The sequence below is a fragment of the Notolepis coatsorum genome, assembly GCF_963971535.1.
Source record: "Notolepis coatsorum genome assembly, chromosome: 10".
Taxonomy (NCBI): domain Eukaryota; kingdom Metazoa; phylum Chordata; class Actinopteri; order Aulopiformes; family Paralepididae; genus Notolepis; species Notolepis coatsorum.
Window position 1 is genome coordinate 43,983,801 of NC_140174.1, and position 12,509 is coordinate 43,996,309.

At 42.1% G+C, this 12,509-nt stretch overlaps 1 protein-coding gene across 1 annotated transcript in view; it reads right to left on the minus strand.

Annotated features, from left to right (window-relative positions):
- Nucleotides 1-12,509, minus strand: part of usp54b (ubiquitin specific peptidase 54b) — a gene marked incomplete at its 5' end in the record, with an annotated part of 144,519 nt that overhangs the window by 42,261 nt on the left and 89,749 nt on the right. The window contains 2 exons of the mRNA XM_084323027.1: nt 599-704; nt 10,676-10,758. Of these exons, the coding sequence (XP_084179153.1) occupies nt 599-704; nt 10,676-10,758 (189 nt within the window). The remainder of the gene's footprint in view (nt 1-598; nt 705-10,675; nt 10,759-12,509) is intronic.

The following is a 12,509-nucleotide window of genomic DNA, read 5'->3' on the forward strand; positions in this document are numbered from 1 at the left end:
GGGGGTTATTACAGGCTAGCATATGTCAATGATTAGCAACAACACTGATTTCGATCTTTTTTTTCTTTTTTTATGTCAGATTGAAAAGAATACTCATACTAAATTGTCCTCTTCAAAAACGCCATACAAATATTATATGTTGAAATAATTTACTTCTTTCATAAATCTTTTATTCAACTTCAGCCCTGTTCATAACCACCACATATTCAATTCATTTTTGAATTTGAACCCTTTAAATGCCAGTGTGTGTGATGGCATCACAAATTATTGTAAAAAAAAAAATAAACAAAAAAAGTGAAATATTTAAAAAATATATCAAATGCAAAATTGATTTTTCTGGGGGGATTATCACAGGATAGCATGTGTCAATGATTAGCAACAACACTGATTTAGATTTTTTTTGTAATGGTCCCGCCTCCACCAATCACATGTGGCTCCCTTTGTGTGTGTGTGTGTGTGTGTGTGTGTGTGTGTGTGTGTGTGTGTGTGTGTGTGTGTGTGTGTGTGTGTGTGTGTGTGTGTGTGTGTGTGTGTGTGTGTGTGTGTGTGTGTGTGTGTGTGTGTGTGTGTGTGTGTGTGTGTGTGTTTATGCGCTCACAGGGCAGTTGCGCAGGTCTCCCATGTTGCTGGCATTGCGTAGCAGTTCACCGAACATGTCTGGCGTGGGCTTCTCTCTGCACTCCAGCATCCTCACAGCCTGGTTACTGCAGCAAGAACACAGCAAACATACACACACAGCAAACATACACACACACACACACACACACACACACACACACACACACGCACACGCACACGCACACGCACACGCAGACGCACATACACAGACACATACATGTCCTCAAGAACACAAACGCACTGAGCATGTGCAGCATACACACCCAGAACTAGGGTTCGTCAACACAATGCTTAATGATAACACACACCCCTTAACACACATTTAAAGAATAACTCTGATTAAAGGGGCATTTCCCCCCAAAAAACGATGCTAATTTATTTTGCACATCCAATGATGTGACGTCATCTTGGACATTGAAACCTTGTGTTGTGTAAATTACAGCTCAATGAAACTATACGACTCTGAGATGACTTTGATACGACTCTTGGACTCTGACATGACTCTGACACGACTCTGACATGACTCTGACACGACTCTGACACGACTCTGACACGACTCTGACACGACTCTGACACGACTCTGACATGACTCTGAGAAGACTCTGACATGACTCTGACACGACTCTGACACGACTCTGACATGACTCTGACACGACTCTGACACGACTCTGACATGACTCTGAGAAGACTCTGACATGACTCTGACACGACTCTGACACGACTCTGACATGACTCTGACACGACTCTGACACGACTCTGACATGACTCTGAGAAGACTCTGACATGACTCTGACACGACTCTGACACGACTCTGACATGACTCTGACATGACTCTGGGGGGTTCAGGGTTGAAAATTATCCTTTAATACACCAGTCTGCCACCAGTCATCTGTCCATCTCCTGTACAGTATAACTAGTTTACTATCATATCTATGGTATATCTATATGGGTCCTGCAAAATATACAATGTCATCGAAGAGAAAATGGATTGATCTCATCTTATCAATAAGTATCAACATCACATCAAGCAGGGGGGGAATAAGGACTTCTAATTAGAATTTCATAAATCTTCACCTTTGCATCTAAGTGGTGACACGACTCTGACACGACTCTGACATGACTCTGACACGACTCTGACATGACTCTGACACGACTCTGACATGACTCTGACATGACTCTGACATGACTCTGACATGACTCTGACACGACTCTGACATGACTCTGTCATGACTCTGAGAAAACTGTAACACGACTCTGACATGACTCTGAGAAAACTCTGACACGACTCTGACATGACTCTGACATGACTCTGACATGACTCTGACACGACTCTGACATGACTCTGTCATGACTCTGAGAAAACTGTAACACGACTCTGACATGACTCTGAGAAAACTCTGACACGACTCTGACATGACTCCGAGAAAACTCTGACATGACTCTGACACGACTCTGACACGACTCTGACACGACTCTGACATGACTCTGACATGACTCTGACACGACTCTGACATGACTCTGACACGACTCTGACATGACTCTGACATGACTCTGACATGACTCTGACATGACTCTGACATGACTCTGACACGACTCTGACACGACTCTGACATGACTCTGACATGACTCTGACACGACTCTGACACGACTCTGACACGACTCTGACATGACTCTGACATGACTCTGACATGACTCTGACACGACTCTGACACGACTCTGACACGACTGACATGACTCTGACATGACTCTGACACGACTCTGACACGACTCTGACATGACTCTGACATGACTCTGACACGACTCTGACATGACTCTGATACGACTCTGACACGACTCTGACACGACTCTGACATGACTCTGACACGACTCTGACACGACTCTGACACGACTCTGACATGACTCTGACATGACTCTGACACGACTCTGACATGACTCTGACACGACTCTGACATGACTCTGACACGACTCTGACATGACTCTGACACGACTCTGACACGACTCTGACATGACTCTGACATGACTCTGACAAGACTCTGACATGACTCTGACACGACTCTGACACGACTCTGACATGACTCTGACATGACTCTGGGGGGTTCAGGGTTGAAAATTATCCTTTAATACACCAGTCTGCCACCAGTCATCTGTCCATCTCCTGTACAGTATAACTAGTTTACTATCATATCTATGGTATATCTATATGGGTCCTGCAAAATATACAATGTCATCGAAGAGAAAATGGATTGATCTCATCTTATCAATAAGTATCAACATCACATCAAGCAGGGGGGGAATAAGGACTTCTAATTAGAATTTCATAAATCTTCACCTTTGCATCTAAGTGGTTTCCAGCATCATCATTTTAAATAGAAACACGACAGAGCTGTTTAAAAGGAAAACAAAACAGCCTGAATTGCTAAATAAATTAAATATCGTTGACAAAATGCCAAATAAATAGAACCGATTTCACTTGTGAGGGTTTGGGTATCAAGCCAAATTACATTTTAGTCTCAACCTGCAAAACCCCACGATTCAGTTTTCCCCCAAAGGTGTGATTATAGTTGAGAAAAGGGCGGGTGCATCAATTAATTATGCATGGGGTGAGGGTGTAAGCAAGGAATTTAACTATTCACCACAAGAGAGCACAAAAAAAACATCTCTATTTGAAGGTGTCTTCAACAACTGGAATGCGAATGGGAAGCGAGAAGAATGTGAGGTACTTGGGTAGTGATGGCTTAAGGAAACTGCCTGGATCCAGCCATCTGACTCACTTGTACTGGCTTGTAAGGAACCATGTGTTTTTCACTCTTTTATTTGTTTTTATTATTTAAAAATGGCTGCATTTCCAGGCACATTAACATTCTGATATTATTTGGTGTAACTGAGGGGTACAATTCCCTGACTGTATTGAGAGTATGGTATCATTAAACCACTACTTAGTTATGTACTTTAATTACTGGCCATACAGTACACGGTATATCTGGTGAACACCCACACAAGAATACGGCTTAACAAAGAAAGTTATATTTAGAAGTATTTATTATTAGAGCAGCAACAATAGGTTACAATATTGAGAATTATGAATTGCGCTTATATGGCGAAGAACACTTAAGTAGGTCAAGAGCGTAAGTCCATGAGCATAATAAGATGGGTATAATTGACACCACCTGTAGCATAAGAATTACATAAGGCACACTCGTAGTCAGCTGGAGATACTAAGGGGGTTCCCTCCGGTTGTAAGCCAGCAGGGGAGAGGAATGGTCGGGAGCAAAGTCTGGATCAACGAGGAATAAAGAGACTCCAGATACAGGAGACAGTGCAATAATCCTTTGGTCCGTAGACAAAGCAACAGCTATACTCCGGTATGCAAGACAGCATGGATGAAAGCTAGCCAGCCTCTGTGGGTCCTAGAGGCGGGCTCGACGGTGCTCCTCACAGGGTAGATCCCACACAGCAGTGGGGTAGACGGTTCTCTGCTCCAGCAGCCACAGTACCAAAGCAATATAATCCAGCCGGAAAAGGCTCTGCATTCGCCGGTGTAGGTTCTCCGGTGTACATATCCAACGGTTCTCGTCTAGGACTCCTCGGATGGCGGCACGAGTTTAGGCCGCCCAGCCTAGATAAGTGCACTAGCTCGGTACGACGAACCGGTGGTAATGCTGGTCACTGTAGAACGGTAGCCGCACGATACACTATAAATAATAGACTATTACTTTACAATAGAATAAGTCGAACTCGACGATACAGCGTTAAACTCTGACACTTAGCTATCAATTCGCACGCGGTTCTCAAGGCTCTATTTAGGGGCAAAAGGGGCCCACTTCACGGCACGTTGTATCGTGGTGAAGGCTTCAACGTTTTGGGTCAACTCACTTTTAGGCTAAGTTACTAAGTGCTGCTGTATCCACCTGCGCCGTATTTATACGTAAGGTGAATAATCTAGTGCCAACCTCAGTTCTGTCTCGTATTACTGCGCAAACCTGGACATGTTGAGACATGTCTTAGCGGTAGCTTTGAACTTGCCATTGGGGGTATGGCCGTTGGCGCCTAGGGGTCGCTGTCCAATAGGAGAACGAATATTATGGTCTGGCCTGTACCTAGGTAAAGGGATATTCCGTGTATATGTACAAGGAATATACAAGGGATATCAGACGATATACAAATATTATACAATATATCTCAAGTAATAAATATATATATTCGGTTTAATCTGACCCTTTGTAACATTTGGGATACAGTGTAAAACCTCATCTATCCAAATTGTATTGTTCACAGTTCTGAACTGACCGGTTCACCAAACCTGGCAGGATATAATGTTTGTCTGTATGTTTGTTGGTTCTTCTTTCTCCAGGCACACTTAAGCATTACATCACGCGACGGAGTGTGTTATAGGAATTAGATCACGCCTATGGGTGGTTGTTAGGCCCGAGGCGCAGCCGAGGGTCGTTCGAATTCACCCAACCTTATTGCTATAGAATAAACACACAGTAATTGAAGCATAATGGAGATTTATTCACAAAACCATCAGCAGAAAAAGTAGATAAAAAAAAAAAAAAAAAAGTTGCCTCCGTGTCTAGAAGCAGAGGGCGGTTGCTTCAAAGCATGCCATCTAACAACAAACTTCATATAAATCCTGCGATGTATTATTGTTTTGACAATGGGTCATGACAAACCAATTACATAATCCAACATTGTGTAAACAACTAACATATTCCAGTTGACTATCTTTTCTTAATTATTCATTACGAATATATCCATACTTCCATTGTGTCCGGGACATCCAGTGAAATCGCTTCGTGCGACAGTGTCCTTTTGCAGCAGAGGGAGGTTGCTACAAAACATGCCATCTAACAACAAACTTCATATAAAATTACTCTGCTATAGAGCCACACTCCGTTATGCACAAGTTTACAGACATACATGACATACAGATAGACAGTACTGCTACATCTATACATTTATGACATACCAGATTTACAAATACAGTACTGTTTTTGTAGGGTGATTATGGTTTATTTACATTGAGGTTCTGGGATCACGTGGAGTGTGTTATACGAAATACCCCCTCCACCCCACCTACCAATCTCCTACCTACCTACCAACCTCCTCCAATGTACAGTTTCTTCATCAAATGTATATACTCTCTTTTTTTAGACTCTTCTTGTATCACAAACAGTACTGTATTTGTAAATCTGGTATGTCATAAATGTATAGATGTAGCAGTACTGTCTATCTGTATGTCATGTATGTCATATATGTTATGATGAATTGAAAATGGGGGACCCTGATGTAAACAAGACGAAAGTCTTTCTCTGGTCTGCATCCCCTTAACAATTGTGAGTATTGAGCTGTACTGTATTGTACCCATTCTGCAATCTGTTAATACAATTTTCAATCAAATAACAACCGGTAACTTCACTGTGCTTCTTAAACAATGATTGGTGTAAATCGTGTCGGTGCCCGCGGCTTTACATATTTGGGGTAACATCATACATGTACTGTACATAGATCAAAATGTACAATGATAAGGTCGTTTTCGTCAATGTCAGCAGGTCTTTTTTCCTTCTCCGGCTTCTCCTGCTGTATAAGTTTACATACTTATATTATTCAATGAGACTGCCAGCCAGCTTTTGCGCGACGGACACCGACACAGAGAGCACTCAGCCTCAGAACCCCCCCCCCCCCGCGCGATTTATATTTTGTTTTACAATGGGTCATGACAAAACAATTACATAATCCAACATTGTGTAAACAAATAACATGTTCCAGGTGATTGTATCTTTTTTGAATGAGTCATTATGACGAAATCAATATATCCATTCAAAAAGATTATTGTCCGCCATCTTGGTTTCATTCAGAAAAGAATGAACGGCGGATTCATTCGGAAAAAAAGTAATTCGGTTGTGGACGGGTTCTGGGGTTACGTGGAGTGTGTTATACGAAATAACAACCGGTAACTTCACTGTTTCAGCCAATCAGAATCAAGAAATGTGCATGCCATTGTATAATATTGAATAAAGCATATTTCAGAAGAGTTGCATGTATTTTTATGCATTCTTTTTGAATGCAAAGTAAATCAAATCATATCCCATTTACAATGTCTAGGATGAGCTCATATCCCAACTATACTAACCAGAATGTAATCGCCGGTTTACTGTTGGGGTTTGTGTGAATTATGTTTCCATTAATGCTCGGAATAATGTGTTTACCCATATTATACCAACATATTGGTAATCAGGATATGAAAATGCATCTAAAAATCATGAATACCCAGTGAGGGGAAGTTAGAATGGTAACCAAGTGAATATAAGCAAAAACCGGCAATTCAGGAGGATGGATCCTGGCAACCCCTCCTTACCAGGGAGAGTAACCAATTTAGTAATTGCATGGCAGGTTATAGGAATTGTAGTCAAGGTCGAAGGGCATAACTTTTTGACCTCTTAAACTGATGAAAATCCCTCCAATTCACTTAGGCACAACGGTGATATTCTCCAGTGATGGGAATTCATTTAAAACGTTGTGACGCTGTAGGGTTTTCTCAAGTCCTTCTAGCATACAGTGCAGGGTACAGTGGTCATTCCAATGCAGCTAGCCAGCTAGCCTCACCGCGTATCTGGCCATAACACTGCTCTAGCATCTTGTTCTTCTGTTGATAAAAACATTCAGGCTGTTAGAGCTGGTCTAAAATCATTAATTCATATTCCACACATATTCCACAAAGAAACAGAGGGAGAATTATGATTCCTGAATATCGAGTTCCTAAAAGAAATACTGGTGTAACTTCTATGTTTTCGAATGCCTTGCTAGCTGCCTGTGTGTGTGACCGGTGATCGACTGAATCATCATAATTAAAAAATCAACCTAAACTTCTCCCTTTTTCCAAATCACAATATTTTCAAAATAATTTACGGTATCGATAGTTGACGATATTTGTTTCTCCAATACAAATTTACACTGTGATGTGATGTCTTTTTTAACTCATTCAGCGCCAGACTAGGGTTGTCACGATACCAACATTTTGGTTTCAATACTATACCAATATGAATTTCGATACTTTTCGATACTTTTCCTCAAAATCAGGGAAACACTCTCAGATGTCATTATTGTTCTTTATTTTAAAACACAACAATGAACAATGACAAGAATAAATAAATTAAATTAAAAGCAATGGCATTCAAAATGCTGGAGAACTTTTTTTGCACTCAAAACAATTGCTGTACATGTACTACAAGGTTTCTGAACCCAGCTTTCTCAACTGTATATATATTGGAACTTGGTCCATACAGATGAACTCTGCGACTGCCCTGTTGAGCCTTTTATCATCTTTGGACTAATTTGTGTACTTAATATGCTGCTCAAAAAAAGCAGAGTTTAGGTTGCTTCTGAGTGGGGGGAGTCACTCTGTGAGCCAAATGCAGCAGACTTCTGTAGTTAAAAAAAATTCAAGGGGTAGAAAAAGTATGGTTGTATTATTATACATTTGTCATAGCAGAGGGCCTAATTAGTTTGAGATACCATATAACCTAGAAAACATTTTGATGAGTGAGACTGATTATAGCCTATCATAATCTAGAACTAGGTTATGTCATATTGATAGATTTCCGTTGTCTTTATACAGTATGTATGAACCATTAAATGGGCAATTGTCAAATGTCTCTGTATAAATCACATTTGTGATTAAGCTATAGAGATGCATTGTGCATCAATTCATTTCTGTTGTGGGTAGGCAACAGGGGAGGCTGTGTTTACTAGCTTTCAGCACAACAGTTTAGGCTATGTATAGCTTATTATTAGGCTTTTAAATTTATTTTCTATTCTTGCGAATAGCATTGTGGACATTTTCTAATGCTTGTATAAGGAACTGTAGTCACGAGAGCTAGCATAGCTCATCCAACGAATGTTGGCATCAATGACATGACTACAGTACTGATAGGAGCCACTGTAGCACGTAACGTTAGTTATCATACCATCGGCAATCGCAGTGAGGATCTTTATTGATTAACGTTAGCTAGCTAGCTTTAACTAGAATTATAGTTCGCTAGCTATATAAGCTAACGTTAGCCGAGTTTATTGTATGCAAAATGTGCTAGCTAGCTAACGTTAATCAATAAAGATCCTCACTGCGATTAGTTAGTTATCATAACCATCGGCAATCGCAGTGAGGATCTTTATTGATTAACGTTAGCTAGCTATCAGTACTGTAGTCATGTCATTGATGCCAACATTTGTTGGACGAGCTATGCTAGCTCTCGTGACTAGTTTGTTGTTCTTCATTCCAGAAGGTTGCTTCCGGTAAACTAGCACAACGTCACCACTGACAGCAGCGCTGTGCTCAAATAGGAAGGCATTTGCATGCATAAATGGGCTCTTTTAATTCTTGCACAAGGAAGGATAATCTAGCGTTGATTTCAGGAAGATTAGATAATCAGGCGAAAAATGACAATGTGTTTTATTCCACTAAACGGCTATTATCGCGTCTTTTCCTGGGATTACTAGAAATCACTAAAACTATACTCGTATTCAAAACGGTATAAAACGGAAATGTACCTATGAAAAACCAATCCTGGAATGTTGACTGGAAGCAACTCACTGATAATCGACGGGTGTATTAGACCCATATCTATAATTTAAGATATATTTTAAGCACTCACAAATCTCGCAGTCCCCCCATTGCGAGATTAAAGCGGTGGCATTCTAGCGCCATCTCGGGGATTAAGCTCCGGCGCTGAATGAGTTAATGTAACAAATGACATTCAAAATGTTCAATTCTCATCAAATCTCCATCACTAACACAGCTTCTGACATTGTTTAAATGTCTCGATTTAATTTACCTCCCAACCCTACGCTGAACCAGACACCATCTCATCTTCAAAAGCACCCTTCGCTCTCTCTCTCTCTCTCGCTCTCTCTCTTTCAACCCACGCTCCTCCTCTACATCCTACACTTTCAACCCAAGCTCCTCCTCTACGGCCTACACTTTCAACCCACGCTCCTCCTCTATGATCTACACTTTCAAACCATGCACCTCCTCTACGTCCTACACTTTCAACCTATGCTCCTCCTCTACGTCCTACACTTTCAACCTACGCTCCTCCTCTACGTCCTACACTTTCAACCCACGCTCCTCCTCTACGTCCTACACTTTAAACCCCTCTCACCAATCCGTTTCCTTTCAACTCTGAAACCTCTCTCATCCCTCTCACTCCATATCTATATCCCTCACCCCAAACAGTATCTCTCACCCTTTATGCCGTTCTATCTCACTCTCTTTCACGTTCCATTTATAGATCTGTACAGCCCCGCCGGGGGAATGGACTCAAACACAAGATTGATCATTCCTTATTTAATTGACTGATCGGAGGTTTTCTTTTTACGTAACAGCACTGTGTGTGTGTGTGTACTTGAAGGTGTCTGAGTATACAGTATGTGTACGTGTGTGTGTGTGTGTGTGTGTGTGTGTGTGTGTGTGTGTGTGTGTGTGTGTGTGTGTGTGTGTGTGTGTGTGTGTGTGTGTGTGTGTGTGTGTGTGTGTGTGTGTGTGTGTGTGTGTGTAGTTCAGTAGGGACTCATGCAGAGAGGAAGAGAACATGCTGTACCTTATTTTACTGCCACCCAGCCTAGCCTGCCGCCAGATTTACTGCAGTGTGTGTGTGTGTGTGTGTGTGTGTGTGTGTGTGTGTGTGTGTGTGTGTGTGTGTGTGTGTGTGTGTGTGTGTGTGTGTGTGTGTGTGTGTGTGTGTGTGTGTGTGTGTGTGTGTGTGTGAGAGATTGTATATATGCAAGTGTGGGTGTCTGTAGGTGTGTTTGTGTGTGTGTGTGTGTGTGTGTGACACTGACTGCATGTGCGTGTGAGTGACTGTATATGTGTACATGTGTGTGTGTGTATTATGCGTGTGTGTGTGTGTGTGTGTGTGTGTGTGTGTGTGTGTGTGTGTGTGTGTGTGTGTGTGTGTGTGTGTGTGTGTGTGTGTGTGTGTGTGTGTGTGTGTGTGTGTGTGTGTGTGTGTGTGTGTGTGTGTGTGTGTGTGTGTGTGTGTGTGTGTGTGTCTGGCCTTACCACAGGGATGTTGTAGAGATGTAGTGAACCATCTGAATGAAGGGCAGGGGGTCCGATGTGGCTCCACAGCTGTTACATACACACTGGAAACACATACACACTCAAACAGTTTTTTCACAGCTTTCCTGTTTTCTTTCAAGTCTGAACTAAATTAAATAACAGAGCAATAAATAAACATTACTTTATGCATTTGAATTAATCTGAATACTATATTTGCATTGGAAAATAGATGGTAATTAACCCTTCCAGGTGTACAATCTCACATATGAGATTAGAATTTTGAGAACCGAACGTTCTAATGATGTCACAGTAGCCACTAGCCATTAAAGGACATTGGGTCTCATTCACCAACGGACTTAAGACAACCTCTCCACATGTTGGTGAATCCGGGGGTAATTCTCGTCTGCTTTCTCCTAGGACCTTCCAAGGAGGTTGTCGTAAGAGAAATCGTACGACAATGTTGGTGAATGAGGTCCATTCAGTGGTGAAACGCTAAGATAGAATTCATAAGAAACATTCCAAAAAACATAAACCTACCGTACTTTTCGCACTATAAGCCGCACCTGACGGCACTATGAGCCGTAGCAGCTAAATTGAATGATGTGTACATATATAAGCCGCACTGGACTATAAGCCGCAGGTGTTTTAATGTTTAATTACCATATGTAATTAGCATTGGGACACAATATTGTCGGACAAATAACAAGAATTAACTCATTTACAAGTTGTATTAAGTTTAGCAAATAAGGGAACAGATAAATAACATTTCAATGCAGTCAAAAAAGCAATATTTAGATTTTTACATTTTTGGGTTTGGTCACGTCGAGTCACATATAAGCCGCACCGTTATATAAGCCGCAGGGTCGAAAAATGGGGGGAAAAGCCGCGGCTTATAGTCCGAAAAGTACGGTAAAAGGGTTAATGATGAATTTGTGTCTGTATGTTTGTGTCAAGGCTTGACGAAAATTTGTTATTGGGGATAGTTTTTCCATTGAGGGACAAACACATCATCCTCAATTGGGAAAAAGATGAATTTAGGGTTGGTGGTTAAATGGAAAATCCACTGTAAGATATAATTAATTCAATCTTATTTCTATGATATTGTACAGCGCAGTTTCAACTTGAACGTGAACAAGTCTCTCCTTAAGCTTAACACCAGAGAGACATTCTAGTGATGATGGCATTGAGTGGCGCACGCGGGCTGTTTTGTGTTTTTCCTTAGGTCATGGCCTGCTTTATCGGGGGTGTGTCTTGGATGGGGATGTGCTAGGGATTGATGTGTGGGGTGTTTTGTCAATCTGTGTCCTGACCATCACTAACAGCCAGGTCAGGAGGCAGCTCTCCAAGATTAGTGTGAATAAGGCCACCGGACAACACAAATCCCAGGGTGCTCAAAGCATGTGCGGAGCAGCTGGCAGCACCGCTCCAACATCTCTTCAACCTGTCCCTGAGGCTGGAGAGGGTGCCCCAGCTCTGGAAGACCTCCTGCATCGTCCCGGTGCCCAAGAAGGGACGACCCAGCACCCTCAACGACTACAGGCCAGTCGCTCTGATGTCACACGTCATGAAGACGTTTGAGAGACTGGTCCTGCAACATCTCAAGCCCCTGGTGTGTGACTCCCTTGACCCCCTGCAGTTTGCATACCAGGCAAACATCGGGGTGGAGGACGCCATCATCTATATGCTCCACAGAGCGTACACGCACCTGGAGAAGCCGCGCAGCTCAGTGAGGATTATGTTCTTTGATTTCTCCAGCGCCTTCAACACCATCCAGCCGTCACTGCTAGCGGAGAAGCTCTCTGCGATGCAGCTGGAGCACGGCTTTTTGGCCTGG